The sequence below is a fragment of the Oenanthe melanoleuca genome, chromosome 2 (assembly GCF_029582105.1).
Source record: "Oenanthe melanoleuca isolate GR-GAL-2019-014 chromosome 2, OMel1.0, whole genome shotgun sequence".
In the NCBI taxonomy this organism is placed as follows: domain Eukaryota; kingdom Metazoa; phylum Chordata; class Aves; order Passeriformes; family Muscicapidae; genus Oenanthe; species Oenanthe melanoleuca.
The window spans coordinates 28,440,502-28,463,732 of record NC_079335.1 but is presented as its reverse complement, the minus strand read 5'-3'; the positions used below and the strand labels follow the sequence as shown (position 1 = coordinate 28,463,732).

The 23,231-nt window shown below is 39.2% G+C and overlaps 1 protein-coding gene across 1 annotated transcript in view; it reads right to left on the bottom strand.

The window, feature by feature from the left end:
• Positions 1–23,231, bottom strand: part of ZNF704 (zinc finger protein 704) — a 99,833-nt gene that overhangs the window by 75,302 nt on the left and 1,300 nt on the right. The window contains exon 2 of the mRNA XM_056483007.1: positions 5,520–5,767. Within this exon, the coding sequence (XP_056338982.1) occupies positions 5,520–5,767 (248 nt within the window). The remainder of the gene's footprint in view (positions 1–5,519; positions 5,768–23,231) is intronic.

The following is a 23,231-nucleotide window of genomic DNA, read 5'->3' as shown; positions in this document are numbered from 1 at the left end:
AGGTCTATCACTGTTAGATCACATCCTGTTCTCACAGAATCAATTATGGTAAATCAGGCTCAAAGCCCACAATCACACATAGTTGCCACTATGTCCCACTGTGTGAGAATCACTATCAAACATGAAACACTACAACTAAAGAACAGCATGTTTCTTTATTCAGGAGATTAATATTCTTTCTGCTTTAAACATTACTGGGAAAAAAATACCTCAAGAGAAATGTTAACTAATCCAAAATTTGTGCTTTAACAAGAAGATTCCATTGGCAAAATCCTGCTGGATAGGCCATCCAGCATATCCAAGACAAGTGATGAAAATAAGTTGTATTGGTCAGATAATTGATTCCTCCAGAAGCTGCAACTGATTGAACATGATGGTCCTGGGCATGTCAATAACACAGTCAAGCATGAAATATCTTGCAAGTGTCAAAACTGTACACAGCACAGCATAAAGGAGAGAAATGGGGGAACTGACAAAGGTCCACTGAAAAATAAAGATACATTATGTATTTAAGAGCAAATTTTTCTACAGCTGGGAATGCTATACCTCTTTCAATAAACGCTCCTAGTCAGCATATTGCTGGGGCTCTCTGGCAGTGGGGACCTCAGAACAGTAATGCAGGAGTCCATACCACCAGGTAGGAAATACAAACTTATCTATAGCAAGCTTAACCATCCCACAGGATTATGAAAAAATGGGAGAACATATCAAACTTCCATGAAAAGCTATGGGGCTAGCAGAAACTTAGAGGGCTCAGAAGCCCACAGTCAGTAACAGTCTGGTTTCTCGGCCCTTTGTTTGCATCCAATTAGGCTGAAAATCCTCAGCAGCCAATGAATAGTTGATGCCCTCTGAAGTTGCCCCATCAATCCCCTCAGTGAAAATTGTGAGAGATACAGGAAAGAAGCTCCCCCAAGAAAACTGAGGACAAGTCTAAAACAGATGGAGAAAATTAATAGAAGACAGTCTCTGAATAAACACCACCTCTGGATAAACAGAAAAGCACAACTTGATTGTCATGTTCTTCCCTTTACAAGCAGATTGAGAAGTCCTTCCAGTGAGGTTATCATAGTTAAGCAGATACTGCTTTTGATCTTGGAGTCAGGCTCCTGGAGAGTTTTGGCTATGAAAATATGCAAATGTTTCCATTGGAATGCATGGTGCATAATCAATCATGCCCAGCAGGCCTTACAGATCAACAACACACTCTAATCAGAAGGCTGCCCAGAGCTGTGTTCCTGGAGAGACCAGGCAAGAAAATAATTTAGGTATGAAAATACATCACCATCTGTACTATTTCTTTATAATGATGGTCAGGAAACATGGCTGAAATTCATTTTGCCCCAGCCTTCTGTAGTTATTCTACAAAGACTGAAAGAGACAATGTCAGAGAAAATTCCTAGAGACATTTCATTTACTTTATGTCAATTATTTCATATATTTTTCCATTAAATTATAAACTAATTAGTAGATAAAATATAGGTACAGGAATAAAAATTAATTTCACAGTAATAGAGCAGCTTTTTTAATATAAAAGCATCAAAAGATAGCAAAATCCAATATATTATTGTCATGGCAAATGTAACTGCTCAACAGCAGTGAAACAGAAGAACACAGCAGCTAGGGTTTATTGCACAATAACTATTTTAACACTGTAAGGAAATATTTAAGCCGCTGACGTTTAGCTGTGGCTTGTCCTTCAGCACATAAACTATGTAGAAAAAGTTAGGCAATTAGAAAATTTATCTTCTGTTCTTTTCTTCAGAGACAACAGAGTACAGGAGGGCTGGGTGAAAGAAGGATGATGTTTCAAGAGGATAATACAAATGTCATGATATTTTGAGGTCACCTAGCAGAACACTAACAAAAGAAAATCTGTTTATTTCAAACCACACCATCACCCATCAGTGGGGTAAAAAGTGATGCCTGCCTAGGGCCTTCTGAAAGGACCTCCTCTGACACTAATGCATTTAAGTTCTGAAGGATTTCCAGCTACCATTAGTCAAAACACTTCAGACTTAAAAGGCCTTTAACACCACTATCCTTTTCAGACGTTTATTCTCACATTTTACTCAAAAAAAGGAAACTTCATCCCCTACTCTCCACCAACCACCCTTCTATCCTCATTCTTCCAAGAGGTAGAAGCCATTCCCTGTGTACCTGGCCTGCACTGGGTCCCTCCTCACATCCTCACACCCATTGTATCAGCAGTTCAGCAGTCCAGGCTCTTTCATGTCTTTCTTACTGACATGCTTTGGACCTGTGTGTCCATGAGGGTAAGTAACTGAAGAAAATACAAATGAGCAGTAAGGTCCTGTTAACTTCCACAGCTCTGCCTACTGGGGACATCATCTCTGATTACATTTGACCTCTACAGATGTAGCTCTCTGAAACACTGGCACACCTGGCTGGTGGGCTTGCTTCTGCCCACCAGACAAGGTGATTACTCCCACAGTGATACCACTCTCTTTTTACAAAACGGCCTCTCACTACTCAGATCCATGGATCTGGCTGTGTTTGATTGCTGTTTGAACTGGAGATCAACCGAAAGTGTATTTTTCTCTCTTCTACAGATAACATCTCAATTCTCAGAGGTAACTGCCTTTCAAAGCCAGACCCGTTTTTCCAAGACTGCAGTCCTTTATGCATCAAAACTGACAATAAATTCAATACTTAAAGGAAAAAAAAAGAATTCAAGTTTCCTCATTATATTAAATAATTCATTTCTCAAGCTGAACAGTTTCATTTACGCTTATCTGTATTTCAGAAGAAGGAACATGATTTAGCTCAGATAAATTTTGTTCAAAATGACCAAATGAAGAAACCTGAAAAGGGAAAGAATTAATGCTGCTAACTGTAATTTCATTTCTTGCACTCCAAAAATAAAAATCATTATGAAAAAGTCAAGATCTCCTCCTATTTTAATCCAAAAGACACTTCCAGTACAGGACATAACATAGAAACATCTGTAGTATTTTCAAAAGATGAAATAAAAATGTAAACAATGAACTTAAAAAATCTGCATCAAATAAAATATTTATTTTACTACGATTTCCATGCACCTGACTACCAATCACACAGAACACTAGGACTCACTAGGACTAGGAGTTAACATACTTTAGCATTTCTAAAATTTCAGAATCTATAAGAAATAATGAAAGTCCTGAAGCTGAATGCCTCCAAGAAACATTATGCTGGTGTTTTGCTGAACTGTTATTTTAGATACAGTGCCTCACAAAGATTTCCATTCTTATTCACTAAAATCCTTAAAAACAGCTAAGAAGGGATGGCCATTGTTTCATTTTGTGGTCAAAGTGAAGTATATTTATCCACCTCTAAAAAGCTCTTCTGCAAACAGTTTTTCAGAGCTCTTTTGTACATATGCCCCTGCTAATAATGAATGTGAAGCTATGATAAACTTCTGCCTCAAAATCACTTAAATATTATCATGGGTTTAGCTGGATACTGCAAAATTTAATGTTATCTTTCACTTCATCATCTGAGGTGAAACAGGTTCCACTCAGTTCCACTAAGATTTTAAAACAAAACATACAGCAAGCTTCACTTTCACTTATTATTACATACAACCTCTTTACAAAATAAAAAAATTTAATTTTCTTTTGTAAAGAGGGTGCATGTAGCAATAAGAAATTAAGACCATATGAAACCCCTTATTTGTCCCACATAATTGTAAACATTATCTGATTAATTCAAGATAACCTTCCACAACTGGGTATAACAAATCTGTGAAGGCAGGACAGGACAGTTGACCCAGAGTCCTGCCAGGAGAAAAAGGAACGAAGAATTCATCTCTGAGGAACATGCAACTCCTCAGCACAGTCCTAGAGAAAAAACTGGAAGGGGCCTAGAAAGAGGCAAGAAAGTTTAAATGCATGGAGTCTCCAAGGAGAACATGACTTAGAGATCAAACTGCGCTGCCAAGAAGAGAGACTGGGTGCTCCTCTCCATTACAACAGCAAATATTTAGGAAGATCTCCAAGGAAAGGTTTAAGTGTTCGTCCCGTCAGCTGTGGACAAATGACTCAATAATTCACCTCAGCTTCAAAGCAAAACTTGAGCTTGACTGAAAATATGTAGCAAGAATGACCAAAACATTTATTATGTCATTGAACATAAATTCCAGGTTTCTTTCCTACTTCATTAATTCTGCTAATGCAGGAGCTCAACCTGCATGTCTGAAAACACACAACAACATAACAGTAATTTTAATGCTACCAACAAAATACATGCAGATGGAAAGTACAACTTTAGAAGAGACCTTTGTAAGTGAATTTATTTCCTATCATCTTAACTATTCTGTGCTCACAACTGGTGTCACAATTAGCCTTAAGAAGGCATTAAAGATGTTTATTCATCCTCTTTTCCAGTTCATTAGGGAAAAAATATCCATTCCTCCAAGGAAGGGTGATCTCGTAGCTATAGAAAATGGGAACTCGACTACTACTTCTAGTGGATTATCTGCATGAAGTCAGAAAAAAATGCACTTAAACCCTCTACCTTAGCAGCCTGAGCTGTTAAATGGAAAAGCTAACATATGGTTTGAGCAGAAGGTTAGCCTAGGTGACTTCCTGAGGTCCCTCCTGACCTACATTTTCTTGTGATCCCATTTGCTTTGAGACACACAGGATGATGAGAAGGGCACTCAGACATTACAAGGTTGATTACTATTGAGAATCTCAAAATAAGTATCCAAACATTTTCAAGGTTTGAATATATAGCTTTTTACTACATATATATGAGGGGGAAATCCTGTAAAAATGCTCATGGACTCAGCGCAAGTGACATCTACCACAGCCAGAGAAAAAATCAAGTCATCCTGTTCTGGATGATGTGGTAGAACCTGCTGGTTATGTTGGTTTTTAGAAAGCCAACAAACTGAAAACTAAACATCTGTTTTGACTACAAACTTTTTAAGTGGCATCATAAATTTGAAAGGCCTTTTACTAAATTATGTGCAAGTAAATTTATCAGGCAGATTAAGCAGAAATCTTTACAGACAGACTGATACTAACATGAACAAGAAAAAGCATTTGTCATCTTGCAACACAGAATACCCAAGGAGTAAAAAGTGTCTGCAAGTAAAATGACAGTAAACAAATTTGAAAAATAAATTGCTAGAAGGTAAGATGATTACGTGTCTAATTTAGAAGAATACTTCTCAGGGTGAAGCTGAGTCAACAGCCTCTTCCTCTTAAGACATTCTCTTCTCCAAGTACCTCAGCTGCAGCACCTTCTAAAAGCACAAACAATGCAAAAGCAATACAAAGTCCTACTCTGCAGATGCTCTCATTTTCTGCTACTGGCGTTTTTAATTTCCCAGCCGATCTCTCAAAGAGGAAGGATGTGACTGACTTTGCACTGCCTGGGCATAAACACCAGTCTTAGCAGTTCATAGTGCTGTTTACCAAACTTGTATCTAATATCCCATTAAAAAAATGGCAGGGAAGAAAAAAGAATAAAGCTTAAAACAGAAAGAAAAAAAATCCAGCCCTCCTTACCTTGCTGGAGGCACATCAATATTTGAAGAAACAACCTTGCGCTTCTGTTCCAGAAGACAAACAGAACGAGTGTTTTCCTTTTCATACTCATGAGCTCTGTTTAGTTTTTTGGTCTCTGCTGTTTTAAAATCTTCCTCCTTTGTGGTGAACAGGAGAAACTGTTGGTCTGGCAGTTTTCGACTGATGTCACTTTTTATATCCTCCTGTTGAAATGCTTGGAAGTTCATTTCACGCTTGATGTTGGCTGCCTGAAAAATTGAAAGCAATTATTAAATTTTCCTCTTTCTCCTAAAATGGGAAACAACATACTATCCACAGGCATTTACTTCTAATTAATTATTTGAATTAGTGAATACCATTTCTTAGTCCTTCATAAATTCTGAACTGCCAATAATTTCACAAAAATATTGAAGACTATCTAGGAAAATAAGCAATTTTTGTCCATTTGATAAAGCTACCAACCTTCTTATTATGTTAAATCAAAGAGGTATTTGAGTTAGAATGTCAGAAACCAGATTATAAACAACATCTTTTTAATGCACACACATCTGTGCTGCACAGCTATGCAAAAGAAATTCTACCTGCCTTCCTCCTAAAATTCCAGAAAAAAAGTCAGAATTTTTCCAGATCAAACATAACCAAAAAATTAAACCACTTCCTACAGACACACACTGAAATCTTTTAAAGCTCTATCTGTAAATGAGGGTTTTTCCAGGAGCAGAATATAATTTGCTACAATCCAACTCATCTGCCAAAAAGCAAAGGGGAGCAAGTGATTGCAGCAGGATCTCCATGAGGAGCCCATCCAGCAATAATGAGCAGGGACACACACCCAGGGGTAATGCCAGGTTTTCTCTTTGCCTGCCAGCACTTCCCAGATCTTCAGGTTTGCTGCTTCTCATAAGCAAAGCCTTCCCAAGCAAACAGGTGTCTTAACAAATACACTACCACTCTGGAATACAATGTGCTGGTGTTTAGAAAGCAAACTACTGCAGGCAAGATGATGAAACTCATCAGAGTTTTCATCCATCTTCCCAGTAAGCAAAACAAAGCACAGGACCTAGACTTTCCTGTGAAATCCATTCCCTGGCCAGCTGTGCTTCCCCAGCTTCACAAGGGCAGACCTATCTGTGAGGAGATCCCTCCAATCAACCCAAACAGCCAAGCAAAATATGGTCCAACAAAGTGGGAGCTTCTCCTGCCTTCAGCAGAGGTATTTCCACACCACATGCACTTGCTTGGAGAAATCCAAGTGCCTTCTAGAGCTGGCAAACGGGATTTTAAAATATTTGTAAATTATTGCTGATCTTTACAATGGAGATATCCAAGCTGTATTGTCCTCAGATAGTAACTGAAATTCCTATGTCAATTCTTCCAACTTATTCCTCCTTTTCATCGTCCAAAAAAAAATCATCAATGTATTTGTGTATATATTTATGCATTAAAATACATTCCTCTCTCCACAGATCTCTGTAGATTTCAAATCTTGCCAGTTATAAAAATAGTACAAGCAATTTTAAGCTCACAGGAAAGACATACTTGCCGAAGTAATTTTGCTGTATTCTGAAAAGTGTATCACATCACTAATGCAGAACTATTTTGGACTGATGATTTAATTGTTTCTAGTGCTTCCACTGAGGAGCTTATAACAGTTGCTTCAAGAACAAAACAAGAATTATTACTCTATGAACGTAAACAGTAGAAAGAATTAGACACTTTACACTTCTTCACGCACAAACAGATGACACATTACCAAGAAAATCTGCCTGGAAGACAAAACAGTCAGCATGTGATCACACAGAATTAGGAGAAGACATATAAACAACACAAATTGAATTCTGATTTAATGATTTTTTTCAAAAAACTGCTTAGATTTACAATAAGCCTTTTTTTTTAGTGTCTGAGAATCTCTGGGAAACTGAAATGCTGAGTGGCCTTCAATTTTCATTAAAACTGACTTAGAAGTAATGCATTGAAGTAACAAAAACCCTGAAAATACCGAAGTTCCAATATCCAGCCCCTAGAAATCATGTAATGCCAAACAAGGGTTCATTTAAGACTTGAATTCCATCCCCTCCACTGCTGCATGGTCCTCCCTTGCCTGACCACACCTCCATTCCTCCCTGCCCAGGATTTCCACCTCATCCGGTGCGGAGGAGGGTTCTGTGCGGGCCAGGAGCAGCTGCACCCACTGCATGGCAGGGGTGCTGATGTGCACAAGTACCAGCCAGCACCAGCAGTTGCCTCCTTACCTTCTACAACCCTTTGTGTAGAAAGCAAGGAGAGCACGGGAGAGGGACAGCCTCCCTCATTTCCCACTCTCTATTGCCAGACTGAACTCAGTTTTCTCAGGATAGTTTTAATTAGTGCATGACTGTACCAAAGAAAAAAAGGTATTTTTGTCTTGTTTACAAAATTGCAGGATTTTACTCAGTTTCAGCAAATATATTGTGCCATACATTGCTGAGTTTTCTTTACAGACCTAAGCAGTGACAATAGAAGGTTGCAGGTTCAGACTACAGCTGTAAAATAAAGCCAAAAACACAAATAGCAGAATATTTGTGCTGTGATACCAGATAGTCTGTTCTTATAAATCAAATTTATCCACATCCAGGTCAAACACATTTCATATGTTAAGATGCCACAATTAATAGCCCCATGCACGCTCATGGAAATGAGGAAAGACAAAAATCACAGAGCAAATGCTCAGGTTCTTCAGCCAATGGCCAGGAAAAGCAGAAGACCAAATCCAATGCTTAGACTAATTCTCTTTCTCTCCTTTCGTTCTCAACAGACGCTTGGAAATACTAAATTCTTTCTAAACTTTCCTTTGAGAGTGACTGCATATAAAGTATCTTTTCTGCTTTAGAAGCAGGTGATCATGAGAAAAAGCCAAGAGTTTTCCTCGGTGGGCTTTCTCCTACTCCACATGCAGATTTTCTATTTTAATTCATCCATATCTATGGAAGCCATTTCCACCTGAGACACCTGACCTGTCTGGAAGTGTACAGTGTCTTTTGCTGGAAATCCAACCACCTACACAAGCAGCCATTGATGTGAGGAGTGCTGAGGGCCACAATCATCTGAATAATCAGGTTCCTCACTTCCTGGCAAACACATTAATGACCAGAATGCCTTTAATTTCAAGCTCTGCTTCACCAGCACTCATAGTTCAGAGACAACACAGACAATTTCCAATATGCCTTTCCAGACAGTTAATTGTTTTGTCACATTTTTTCAGTAACTTTTTTTTCATACATCCTTCATATTATTTTGTCCACTTGAGTCTTGTGGTAGTCCTTCAAGTCCAGAATGTTTCAGCAAAAATTCTGTGGAAGATTTAGTCCCACCTGTCTAGGCCTGTCCCACAGACAGACAGAAGGTAAGACTTCAACACCATTTTACTTCAGTTTACTTCTAATACTTCATATTTCTCCATCCTTTGCTGTTCTCAAATTCCATGCTTACATTATTCCCTGATGTTCAGTTTGTCTTGTCATCATACCTCCAAATCTGCCATCTTATTGCCTCCAGTATCAACTGCTGGTAAAACTTCTGTGTTCTTCAAGCACTTGATGAATTATCACGCATACAAGCCATTTGATAATAGGCTGTTTTTCTATGTAATTCACTGTGTATTTTCACCCTTAAGCCATTAGCAACCTTCAGCTTACTTTCAGAGTCCTTTACAACCTAGCCTCAGGCAACTAACATCACTTGGAAGCTCAGTCACAGAAACAGGAGCTATAAACCACCTGTAAATTAAAAAAACGAGCTTTGCTTCTCTCTGCAGTTACCTCCATCTGCCTTGTCTCTCGCCATCTCTATTGGGCAAGGGAAACTCTTGATACTCTGCTCCTTGGAAACAATCATATTACCCAAGCCTTCCTACTGGAGCTCAAGCATGGGGCAGGTCTGATCTGGCATGAGGTCTGTCATGGCATTACTCCTTCACTAATCATCCTGCAAAACTGAAAATCATTTCTTGCTTTGGTTTCTAAGCAAAAAACTTTATTAATAAAGCCTTTCAATTTCTATTTCGAAGTTGTCAAGATAACAGTATATATTTAGATTGTGGGTTTTACTTTTAAGTTAAGGGTTTTACTTTAAAACTTGATTCATTATTATTAAACGACAAAGTTTAATAATCCATGTGACAGCTAAATGATTAGCACAGTTACTATTTTCAGCAGTATATTAATAACTTTTCACTGCAAAACCTATCTTAACCTAGCTACAGAAACTTTTATGTGGTGGTATTTTGTCATAACCAAATTGCTGGTCCTGAACTCCACATCAAGACCACGTGTTGCAATGTAAGTGCTGTCCAAAATGAGCCTGCTTGACACTGACACAAACTGAGGAATTTAAAGAAGTTATTTGCTGTTCCTTACAAATGGTGTGCAGGTTGCAATTTTCCAGTAGTTTAGGCCTTAACTTATGTGCAGTCAGTTTTTGCCCTACTCAAGAGAACATCCTGATAAGACGCTGACATTGCAGTCAAACCTCAGTCTTCTCCAATTTCAGTTAAATTTCATCTTGCATTTTACCCTGAACAGCAAAAAAATTATTGATCAAAAAGACAACTCAGGCACTGAATTGCCTATTCAAAGGATCAGTGAACACTAGAATAAGTAGACCTATCACATTTATATGGAAACACAGAGACTCAGATTTGACACCCCTTGAGTACCACCTGACTGGACTTTATCATCTTCCCTTGCTTATGGTACACTGCTGCTTAAAAACTGGAGTTATTTATTTTCAAATAGCTCACTAGCACTTAAAAGGCCTTATCTGCCTCTATGTGACCCAACTGTATGGAAATATATCTTCAAATGTGAAAACCTACTCCAACCCAGGTTCTTTCAAATTTCCTATTTTTTTTGGTGCAGAAGCTGTGGATTCAGGTGGGCACAGCAGGAATAGAAATGTAATTTTTACCAGGCTTTGTAACAGACTACACAGATAGATGAAAATACAACAAACTACTGAAAGAATCGCCACATCACATACCATGCCTACTTTGCTGACAGTTTTATAAACAGCTCAAGGGCTGATTTCCATATGGCAGGTGCCCAGCACAACAGAGCACTGCCTCCCACCCCCTGTGCCTCGATGCAGCACCTTCCATGAAGCTACGCTGATTTACACCAGATGAAGAAGATCTTACCACAAGTGGGACTGCATCTGCATGCCAAGAAACTGGCCTGCAATCACAATCTCAGCAGAGAGAGGATTGCAGCTCACTGTCAGGCAGCACAGCAGTGAGAGCCCAGCAGGCCCCTTAACCTTCTGGGGAGACACTGGCTAACTTCTGTTTCTCCTCAAAATGTCTGCTGGGATCTGGGAGGAGGAAGACACATGAGAATGTTAAGTGTGTCCCTTCCATGCACACTTTGAATCTTAGAGGACTGTGTAAAGTAAATAATCTTCCAACTGTGGCCTATTTTGTGCCATTATGTTTTGTTCATACAGATAACAAAGCTAATTTTACAATAGAAGCAATGAAGTACCTCTAAAAACCAATAAAACAATTTTACAAGATTGAGGAAAGTATCGGTAGAAAAGCTGACTGCATCCAAAGCTCCCAATAAACACACACAATAAATAAATGTGGAAATACATTTTGGGAAACTATCTTAGAGTAATCCCACTTCATTTTAATAATCCTGAATCCATGTCCTATTTCCATTTTTGTACAAACTTCTTTTTCTCTCTCAACCCATAAAGCTGTATTTCCTTTACTTCACTTGCAGACCACTATAACTGGACTCAACTCCAGTGTCACTTCATTCCAAAAACAACAAGATCCCTCACAAGCCACACTAGGCTGTTTTCCAGAGTGGGGGAGGCAGGGTTGGGGGGTGGTGGTATGTGTGTGGGGGTGGAACACGCTAATTAAAAAACACGTATCAAAAAACTCAACTCACTGCTCCAATTCTGGATATTTGCATTGTCAATAGATAAATATTTTTAATTAACAGTGAGTCCTAGGCCTAGGCACAATATTAACATTACACAGCTGATAAAGAAGACACAGTTTTGGATGTGGATTTTTGATTTCCATCGGATTTACTATGTAATCAGTTGATTTAAAATTCCATCAAAAAACTCTTTAGATTAAACACCAATTAAAAAACCACCAGATTAGACAGATTAGCTACGAGATGGTTTAGCACCAGCCAGCCTGCTGTATAACTCTGCTGCTTTTCCTAAACAGTTTTTTGATTCTGGCTTTGTGACCACTTCTTTCCATTTTCTGAAATAGATATAATAATCCTAAATGTTTGGGACTGCCAATGAAACTCCCAATTGGTACGAAAACAAAAGTCCCAGGATTTATTTTTTTTTAATTAAACAAGGCTTTAACAACATCTTTGATCCATTATAGAACAAATAGGCAGCTCTAATGGGGAAGTGAAAGAAGGAATCAATATATTTCAGCCTAGCACGTTAATGGGAAACAAGAATGAAATGTGTATATGTAACACAACATACATTTAAAATGTTCAGCCAAAACAAGAGCTCAATAACTGCAAGGCCCTTTTCAGGCCAGCCTGAACAGCCAGACAATGCTCTAGGGACAGGGATAAGCCACTTTTCTCAACAAGAAAGAAATCAGGAATAAAGTTCACAACAAAACACAAGAAAAAATGAGCAACAACAAATCTGCTACCAAAATTAAATGCAATTAAAAAATATTTAAATTAAATCCCTGGAATGACAAAGATTTTGATTCACCCGTATTGCTTCATACAATATTTCCAGTTCAGGTTCCTGTAACAGAAGGGTTTTTTTACGTAAAAAGACTATAATTTTTCACATTCTAAAAGAGTGTTCTCACTGGAAGGAAAGAATGCATCACATTTCCATTTTGCCAGAAATCTCTATTCATACTGGAACACAAAGAGATAAGACAGATTCTCGTAATGATGCTTGGAAATAATCTGCCCTGAATTTCAATGTATTATTACATTTTCAAGTATACTTTGCATTTAATTACTCGCTTCACCAGCACTTGTTCATTACACATAAGTCACATAAATCTAATCACTCCAAGCATTTATAAATTTTTGGTCTCTAACAATATGGAAAATAATGCATTTTAAGATCACTCTAAGTGTTCTTTACAATATATAGTACACATTATTGTACAGCAATGTACTATTCATCTTCAACCAGGCTAGTACAAAGTCCCTATCTTCATTTAACTGAATACAGAAAATCATCCATAGAATGTATTTTCTACGTATTAAAACACAATTCTAAGCATTTTAAGTTGCCTAGATTCACAATACTGTGTTATGCAGCAAGAACTGGAGTCAGCAAGAAGCTGCTACCCTCACGTGTATGTTATCACTTACCTGGCAAAACCTAACTCACCTACAAAACCCATGTATCCCAGCATTAGTTTAAGGTGTTTCTGAGTTATAGAGAATCTACTCAGATGAATGACAAAAACATTCACTGCCACATTTGAAATCAGTACCCAACCAGGTACCCGTTGTACCCCAAATAAAACCACCAACAACTTCTGACATCTGAAATACTGCACTAACTAGCACAGGAAGCATAAATGTTATTAAAACTGGACAGAAAGGTCTTACTAAGATTACAAGGGGAGACAGCAAGGAACACTAGGAATTCATGGTCCTTCCCACACTGGGAATTCATGGTCCTTCCCATCCACCATTTTCAGGTCAGAATAAAAATTATTCAGAGATATTTGTGCCTTTGTCTCTCCACCACATCAACAAATGAATGAAGACGTGGAAATATGGTAGCTTTCTTTCCCATCCCATATGCAGGCATACATAGTAAGTTCCTCACAGAAAAGAACATGGCATAACTTCTAACATTATCAGACACCAATACAGTAAAAGTTACTAAATTTTAATACTAATTTCTGAAAGTGTGCGTCTTCAAAATTTGCTTACAATGTTTAAGTCTCAAAGAAATAACTGTGTCCTGTGTCCTGGCCATGCTGTGCACATAGGGGTGTGACCTGCAGTCACCACCCTGCAAACCTGACTGGCTAGTTGGTTTCCAACTGGACATTGGCCCCTAGGCTTGGCATTGCTGGCAGGATCTCAGCAGAAATATTCCAGCCCTCTTTTCCTTTTCTTAAATAAAACAAGTGTCTGAGATACACACTGCCTCTAAACATCTAAAAATATAGACACTACCTTGGAAAGCCTTAAACAGGAGGAAAGTGGAGGATCATAGTTGCAAAAAACAGGTTCATTTTTTATTTAGGAATTCTTTTGCTTCAATCTTTGCCAGGCATGCTCACCACTGAGTGCTTAGTACTTCACCACGCTTTTAGCAGGCCAGGAATGGGCAGTCATAACTGCCTTCCCAATTACTGGTTGCACAAAAAGTGAATTTAAAATTAACTAAACCAATTATCACACATTTTTTTCTCACATGGACCTACGTGCCTGGCCCTGCAAGTGGGAAGGAAGGGTTTCTGCCAGGCAGCAGGTTCCACTCACCTCTCCTGCAGTGAAAGCAGTGTAAGCAATGCCCAGTGCCACCACAGCAACCTGTGGACACACAGAGAACACGAGGGCCTGGAAATGTGTGCCCTGGGCTGGCCATGGAGAACAGAAGGACAAAAGAGGAGGATACACTTGGGTCTTGCTGGTCACCTCTAGGGAAGCCTAAAAAGCCCTGGAATTGGAGACAAAACCAAGCAATCTAATGTGGGGTAGCAGGGAAGTTTAAATAAACCCTTTCTGTTCTTATTTCTGTTGTACTACTAGATGCACTTACAAGCTGCAAGTAGTGAGCAACATCAAACCAGGTGTTCCCACTGCACTGACTGAAGTTCTGAAATCTCACATCAGGGTCTTTTAATGGTATGCCTATGAACATCTGTTTTCTATGAAATGGTGATTTTACTTTTAAGACATGCAAAAAGGGTCCCAGAACCCAGTGGTAAAGTACCTACTGTCTTTGCTGCTTCTTGTTTTGATTCTGTCTAGATTAAAAAGTTGTACACAACAGCTTATGTAGCTTAATACAGCCTTGTGTATGGAATGTCTTACTGATGTATCAATATGGCCTTTACTAGCTGAATTTCATGTGCAAATAAAATATTTTTTACCTATTTCAAGTCCATTGCTGAAGATGTACAAGACACTCCACTTGTTTCTCTCTTCATCGGCTGGTGGCCTGGGATCAGTAAGGATGGCAGCAGCTCAAAGTACTACCACTTCTACCATCTCATTCAGGATCAAGCAAGAGCTCACAAAAATCAGACTACAGAGACAGTGGGGAACTCCTCACACTCAGCAAAAGGTTTTGGAAATGCTGCCTCACTGCTCCTCAGTAAAAAAACCTTGATTGGCTCATCTGCATTTGAAAGCCGTTCTCCTCTTGACTGGATAGATATATAGCAGGATATTTTTAGTGAAAATAAAACCACATTTGCCTTATTTTCAAGATCTCTAGCAATTAAGATACAGAGGTGTGAGATTTCTGAGGTTAAAATTTATTGTCTGACTTTGAAAGCAGCCAGCTGAGACGAGACACTGCAGATCTTAGATCACTTAAAAGGGTACTGAAATGCAATCCATTTGCCTTTACATCATGGGACTTTGCTCTTTTCTATTTATTTGTTTAAATTATGGCATTTCAGTAAAATTAAACCAAGGTAGTTCACAGATGTATGCAACTGTTTCAACTTCTGAATTTCTGAATGAAATAGGTGCTGTAAATGAAAGGGCCAATGCTAATCCCTGATGCTGAAAGTCTGGAGAAGATATTACAGGACAAAAATTAAGCAGAAGTCCTTATCTCCTCTAACAGATCTTGAGACTGCAAGAGAAAGCATGATCCCTCAGTGGTGTGGCACAAGCAAGAAGCACGGCCTCCAGTAGAAGATTCTCCCAAGTCAGGGTTCAGCTCGAGACAGAAACAAGTAGCAGTTTTTCTGTTCAGTTTAGGAGAGCTGCCAAAAAAACGGTTTATTTTTGTGTCTGACTATACAATAAACAGTAACACAGAGTTACAACTCATTACCCCTGGAAGCAACAGAATAACGTCAGTAAAAACATGCAGAGGCAAAACACGACCTTCTCCAGCTGCTCCAGGAAACAGCCCTCTATCAAACCACTACAAGGATGCAACAATACCTCAAGGGACAAAAGCCTTCACAAAGAACCTGAAGGACCACCAGGCCCAAAGTTAAGCACAGTCCACATGGCTTCTGTCTCCTAAAGGATGAACTGATGAACTGATGTGGAACTGATGAAACTCCACAAACTCTGTTTCATCCAGTGCCCAGGCACAAAGCACTCTATGCTAACCACGCTGATGCTCCAGCAGATGGACCTACCAGCATGGAAAAAGAAACATCTGCAAGACCAGCCACCTCTCTCCTTCTCTGAGAAAGCAGGGACAATTGTCTGAAATAGTGTTGGTCACACACGTTGAAGCAAAATATCACTGTAAATCCTTAGCAACCACCAATTCACCCTTATTCATTTCACTGCTATAGCTCTGTAAACCAGATGTGAATGGCTTTCCATGGCCTTATGGATCACCACTGACCTAGACCTAAAGGCAGCAAGGACTGCATCACAGTGTTCTCTTTAAAGTATTTCAAAGTAGAAAAAAATACATTTTTCCTCTGGAAGTACTCACATTTCTCATCACTTGTTACAGAAAGAAAACTGTTGAGAAATGTGATGTAAAAAGGATTTTGGATGCAGTGACTGTTTTTTTACACAATTTAAAAGGGATGTGCACACATACATAAAAGATCAGGCTGGCTCAAATGTTTATCTTGCCAGCTTTACAAAGTCTGGTTTATAGAAGGTGATTGTACCATTTGCTTTCTCTGTCAGTATGATGCCAGTATCAGCCACCTTATCTGCTGAAGCAGAAAATGAAATTTAAGTAACCATCCAATCTTGACTGCTTGTTTGAACAGCACTGCCCATCTAAAGTTCAAATAATCTTTTATCCACCACATAAAAAAATACATTAAAGATGGTAAAACACTGAGCTGCGTAATTTCACACATTGGTATCTGATCATTGAGGCATTTTACCTTCCCTCTGACTCTGTGTTTAGTGATCATAACAGTCTTTTACAATTATTAGGACTACTATGAAAAGGTTTTAGGCTACTAGTAGATTCATACTTCTGTTCAATTAATTGGGCTGAAATCCTAAATCTGCTTAAACTAGTAGGATTTTTCCATCAGCTTCCTCTGGGTCAGGATTTTATGGAAATTAGAATCTGTATGTTTTGCAAAAACACAAATAAAAAGATCTGTATTTTTATTCAAAGTTCAAGCAACAGAAGTTGTTCAATTTCCTGTCTTCATTAGTTTTGTTGTCAAACAACAAATACCACCCACGCATTTACTTTTTAATACAATAAGACAAATGTCACTGCAATAATAATTTGAGATTGGAAAGTTTGGCAAGGTGCCAGAGTAGTGAAAGTGATCCCGTCACAGATTGTTTGGCAGCAGCAGTGGTAACATTAAATTCCTATGTGCTCTGCTCAGCAACATGCTACAGTGAAAAACATGAACACAAGCTCGTGAAATTAAAGCTGATTCCCGGAGCAGATAATGAACGTTCTTTTCATTCACCTTATATTTCCTGTTCAATTCTTGTAAATAAAAAAAACACTTAAGAGTTTCTCTTTTAACCTATTGCTCTTCTGTAGTCTTTAGGCTGGCTGTAAGCTGCAGTATTAGTCAAGCTGCTCACTATTTTTAGAAATAAGCAATTCAATAAATGACTTGAAAGTATTATAAAGCCAATGGGGACTCATTTTGAGGGAATAAAAAAAAAAGAAAAGCATCATTGCTCAATCCACAGCAGTATTTACAGAGCAGACACCAACAAAGGACCAGCATGCTCCTGGCTGGCCAAGCAGCCTAGCTCCCATCTTTGAGGTACCAATCTATCCCACAGTCTAGTAAGAGCTCTCTGGTGCTCTTGTAACACTGGAATTTCTAATCTAGCAGCTGGAAAAACAGAGTAGGACTTGAGGGTTCAAAGCTGATTTACAGGCTTCTTAGACTTCTCAGTAACCTTGGGTCTGAAGAAAGCTTGGAAGACTACAGGATCAAAAAGGCACAGATGGTCTGTGCATCTGCACTTGTCACAGGACACATTACAAATGTTAATTACCAGGCCATGAAAAGCACTTTCTCAATACTCAGTTTTCAGATGAAAAAAAAAAAAAAAGCCATTTCTATCTCCAAAGAAAAACCCAGGGAACTACAGGTTGGCTAGTCAGCCTCACCTTGATCCTTGGGAAGGGATCACAAGACAGAGAGGAATGGGTGATGCACCCAAGTCATGCTGCCACCCAGAGAAACCTTTACAGGTTAGAGAAATGGGCCTACAGGAACCTCAAGAAACCCAAGCAGGGGAAATGTGTAGTCCTGGACCTGGGGAGGGACAATCCCAGGCACTAGTTTTTGCTGGAGGCCATCCAACTGGAAAACAGCTTTGTGAAAAAGCTCTGGGTTCCCAGTGGACACCAAGTTGAACATGAGCCAGCAGTGAGCCCTTGTGGCACAAAGCTGAACCATGTTCTGGGCTGCATTAGACAAAGTATTGAGAGGAGATGAATGAAGGTGATCCTGCCTCCTCTACTAAGGCAGGAGAGGCCACACCTGGAATGAAAGGTTCAGTTCTGCGATCCCAAATACAGGAAAGACACGGATACACCAGAGAAAGTGCAGCAAAAGGTCACCAGGAATGATTTTGACATGGAGAAGGCTTTGGAGAGACCTCATTTACAGCCCTCCAGTACCTCAAAGGTACAAAGGAGGGAGAGGGACTTTTTATATGGGCAGATAGTGACAGGACAGAGTGACAGTTTTAAAATGAAAAGAGGGCATGTCAAGAGTAGCTATTAGGAAGAAATCATTTACTCAGAGGGTGGTGAAGCACTGGAACAGGTGCCCAGGGAAGTGGTGGATGCCCCAGCCCTAAAGCCCTCAAGGCCAGGTCAGATGGAGCTCTGAGCAACCTGGTCTGATCAGCAAGTGATATCCCTGCCCATGGCAATAGGCTTGGAACTAAATGATGTTTAATGTGCTTTCCATTTCAAACTGTTCAATGATTCTGTGATTAAGAGACTGGATTATATCTCCTATGAGGAGAGCTGGGACTGTTCAGTCGTCAGAAGAGAGTGTTTAGGGGAATCTTAAAAACATCTAAAAACACCTGAATGGAGGGAACACAGAGCCAGGCTCTTCTCAGTGGTGCCCAGTGCCAGGACCAGAGGTGATGGTCACACATTGAAATACAGCAGGTTACCTCTGAACACCAGGAAACACTTCTTCATTGTGAGGGTGACCCAGCACTGGCACAGGTTGCCCAAAAGGCTGTAGAGTCTCCCTCCTTGAAGATATTCAAAACCCACTTGGACAATCAGGGCAATCAGCTCTACATGACCCTACTGGAGCCAGGGGGGTTGGGCCAGGAGATCTCCCAGGGTCTTTTCCCAACTCAAACATTCTGTGACAGATTGAGCAGCACATCTCTATCCACTGGTATGTACTGAATATCTGGAGGCTGTCAACTGATCACTCTTAACTGATCTCATTCTTGACCAAAAAGAATATAGCAAATAAAGATCAGAACTGTTAGTGGCTTTACTTTTACATAGTTACAATTTTCTAATACAATTCCTTTTAGAGGCAAAGTGGTTTCATTTGGTCTGTGTCCAAACAACGACAACAACAACAAAATTATAAGAAAAAATCATCAGCAAATTAGTTGCATTTATTCTCTATTAGGGGAGAGTGGAGAAAAAAAAACACTATCTTACTTTTTCACCACCTCCAGCTCTGCCTCTAGTAATCTGTATTATGTATAAATTTATAATTTTTTTTCTAAAGGAAGAAAAGAAGAAAATCCCATATCTACCCATGAATTTTTCACACCAACTTCACTAGACAGGTTTTCACTCAAGAACAAGAAACTGAATGAAGTTTGAAATTTAAAAATTAATTAACTTTATCTACTTACAAAAATATGGCTAAGCTGCTGGTGTTTATCCGCCTCTCTCATCTCACCCTTTAGTTGTTCCTAACAGTTCATCAGTGTCCTTTCATAGCTCGTGTTACTTTTTGCAGAAGTGGGCAGACCAGGATCCTGCTTGCTCTGAGTTTGTACAAAGCCTAGCCTAACAGGCTCCAAGTTCAGGACATGAGTTCCGGTGTTCTAACAACTAGCAGTATTTATAAAAATAACATTATCATTATTAGTCTACAGAACATTTAATTTTCCTCCTAAGTTCCTAATGTGTCTTGCAAGGTCTCTCCTCTACTAAGCAAATCTGGTATTTGAAGCTTGTATTTTGCAAATTGCCTCTGAAAATACATTTGCACACACACACGAAAGCTAAATTAAATAACACTTTGCTAATCAAGCAGGAAAACACACTTTTTTGTCCACAATGAGTTTACAGTCCGTTCAGACAGCAAAGCCGAAAATCTGATTTAATTGACAGCAATGAATTCACACTTGGCTTTAGAAAGAAGGAGCAAAAAAGAAGAGAGTGAATTCAACGCAGCTGAACTACACCTAACTACAAGGGAACTGATTTCTTCCACACAAACTCTAAAGATTCTTCTGCATCCCATATATCACACAGATGTCTTTATCTTAAAAAAAAAAAAAAAAAAAAAAAAAAGTGAAAAAAATCAACCCAAAACATAACAAGCCACAAAAAATGTCTAAAAGCACAATTTTTCATTAATTCCTAACAATGTCTGTCATCTCCACTCTGAAACTCTGGAACAGACTTGTACATGCTCCTTACTTTGCACCTGTCATAAATTTCACTTTACAAGGTGGGTAAAACTGAGCCCAATGTTAAAGTGTAAGCATGAAGTTAAAGTCCTGCTTACGCTGCTTGGGCTTTTGTATTCCTCTACCATCACCGCACAGCTCTCTGGGCCTTTAGTTTTCAGCCTCTTCATCTGATAATTTTCCATCATTTTGGGAGCTATGTATTTGCAGGATCAACTCCACTTGTGGGAAATTCATCCTTTTGAACTATAAAGAGATGCTCACAAACAAGGCAGCAAGCTCCACGGCTGAGGAACAGGTGCAGCACCCATAGTCAGCTGGATTAGGAATGTCCTGTGTTCATACTCTTAGCCTGGGGACAGAAATTGGGCTGGAGATAATCTGGAAACTCAACTGGGCTGAAGAGAGGAAAGCACTAACCCTTTTACTATTCATAACAGTAGAGAAAGCATTGCAACATGCTGGCATGTTATCACAAGCCCATGTTCACCACTAGCCCACATTCTCAATTACAGCACTCTGAACATGGTTCACAGAAAAATTAGCACAACTCTGCTACTTGCAGTAGGGTTTTCTTCTAAGTATCTGATAAAGTCAGCACTGGAGACTGCTGCTGGACCCTACTTCAAAACTCCTTTCCCTATCATTAAACTCAGACTGCATTAACCACAGCATGGCACTAATGTGACTGTGATATCTGAACTAGGCTGTGTACGAAAGAGGAATTAACAGGACTGCAAATAAACCCACGGTTCAAGACAAAGTACTAGCAATTGCACTATTTATACTTTTTCATCTCATTTCAAATGGCTGAAAATCCTAATGCAGCCAAAGCAAATACAGGCTGCACAAAAAGAGTTTCACATGCAAAATGAGTCTGCATAATCAGCACCTTGGTGTAATTAATTTCCACATAGAGATTAATGAACTAGCTCTGACAAAGTAAAAAAAACACAGCACTTCTCATCAAGGCTTCACAGGCTCTCTGATACTCTGGCTATTCTGCCCTTACCCACCAGCCACACACAGCACACTCATGCCTCTTCTAGCATGGTAGCATAGCAGGGAATAAAGAGCCACAAAAATGTTCTCCTGTGTTCTCCTCCTGGACAGCTAGACAGCTACAGCAACATAAAGACACAATTTTTGTATCTTCTCCATGACCACCAGTCTTTCTTTTTTTCCATATATGTTCTCTCTTTCCACAACTTCAGAAACTGAAGAAATACTAATCTTTATAAAGTGCTTCTTCCTTTCTATCCCCATGCTTAAAAGTGAGGGTCAAAGGCACAGCCACACAGAATATGGCTGTAAGACCTAATAGTGAAGTACCTTGCTGATTTTTTTCTAGTGGACCAAATTCTCAGGCATCTTTTAACAATATTAATTCCATTGCTGACCCTAGGATGCCTTTTTCCACTTATCACAGTCCATGTAAGTGACAGTGTCACTTATAGGCAGTCCATATAAGTGACTGTCACAAGCCCCTGAAACCTCTAGCTTTAAAATACCATTCCACTCAAGGACATCAAGTGTGCATGTGAATACACACCAGAACACTGTGTGATGCTTCTTAATTGCATTATCCAGATAGCATACACTGCAAAAACCCAGACCACTTTGCTTTCGTGTCCAAATAAATTTTGAAGCTCTTTATTATTTCTCTTATTATGAAGAATATTGGTCAATGCAACAATTTATGCCATCTCTCAGGAGGGGACATCCCTTCAAAATACTTTGATCCCAGTACCCAATTCAGAAGCCCATGTCTGGGAGTCAAATGCTGCTGACTCCATGTCACTTCTCCATTTGGAAGAAATTCCAGCTGACAAACCATAACCAGAGCTTACCAGTCTTATTACCTTCCCAGTGCTTTTTGCTCTTGCAGTTGGACCTCAGTACTCATTTCATGGAGCTTCCTTCATTAATAGAAACACAGCGCACTTGGAAAACCCACCTTCCAACACACTCAGGGCCACATAGCCAAGAGCCACTTTTGGGAAGCACTTTTGCAGTTCAGTTGCTTCAGGCTCAAAATCACTCAGAAACACAATGCCAAAGGCAGAGAAGTTTTATCTGTTGGTTTAAAATTACTTGGAAGAACCCTCCCATTAAACTTTGAGAACTCCCACACTAACAATCTCTAAATAAATACAGAGAAATCAAAGACAATTTATTTCCAAAGTTAAATTCTAAACTCTCATAGTTTATAATACTCAAAAGTATAAACAGAGAAAGAAGAAACTGAGCAGGTATTGACAGTTAGAAACATTCCTCCAAAGAGGGTAAATATGTGCACCTGGTTATCAACGGTGACTTGACAGTTTATTACATACACTAAAAGTAGATTAATAGGCATTATTACACTCATCTCACCTATTAGGCAGGTTTACTATTCAAGGAAGTAAATACATGCAAGCACAATATTTCTACTTGAAAGCATGTTGAAAGAGAGTTGACAAAGAGGACAGTATACTCCCACATTATATGCAGATTATACCTATGTAATCCAGCTATATTTCAGTTTATTGTGCTCTGCTTGAGAATTTCACTCTTTTTTCCTATTAGGTACCCACAGGAACTCCCTCTAAGCCTCCTCTACCACTTAAGACTTTCATTACTAAGGAGAGAATGATGGGACCATTATGCTCTTCATCCTAAGGCACTCAAGTGTCAAGCCTTGGCTCAGCAGCAACAAAGTTGTTCCAGCCTGTCAGGCCTCAGTACCATGGATGGTCTGACCCAGACACTATAACCACAACTCATGGCATTTGACAAACTCCGTGAAGAGCTACAGTCTGTGTCAGACTGATTCCCTCAGTGCCGTAACAAAACTGCTCTGAAGTAATATGGGGATAACTTGCATTTCTGCTGCTATTTTTTTTTGTGTGCTGTTTGTTTTGGATTTGTT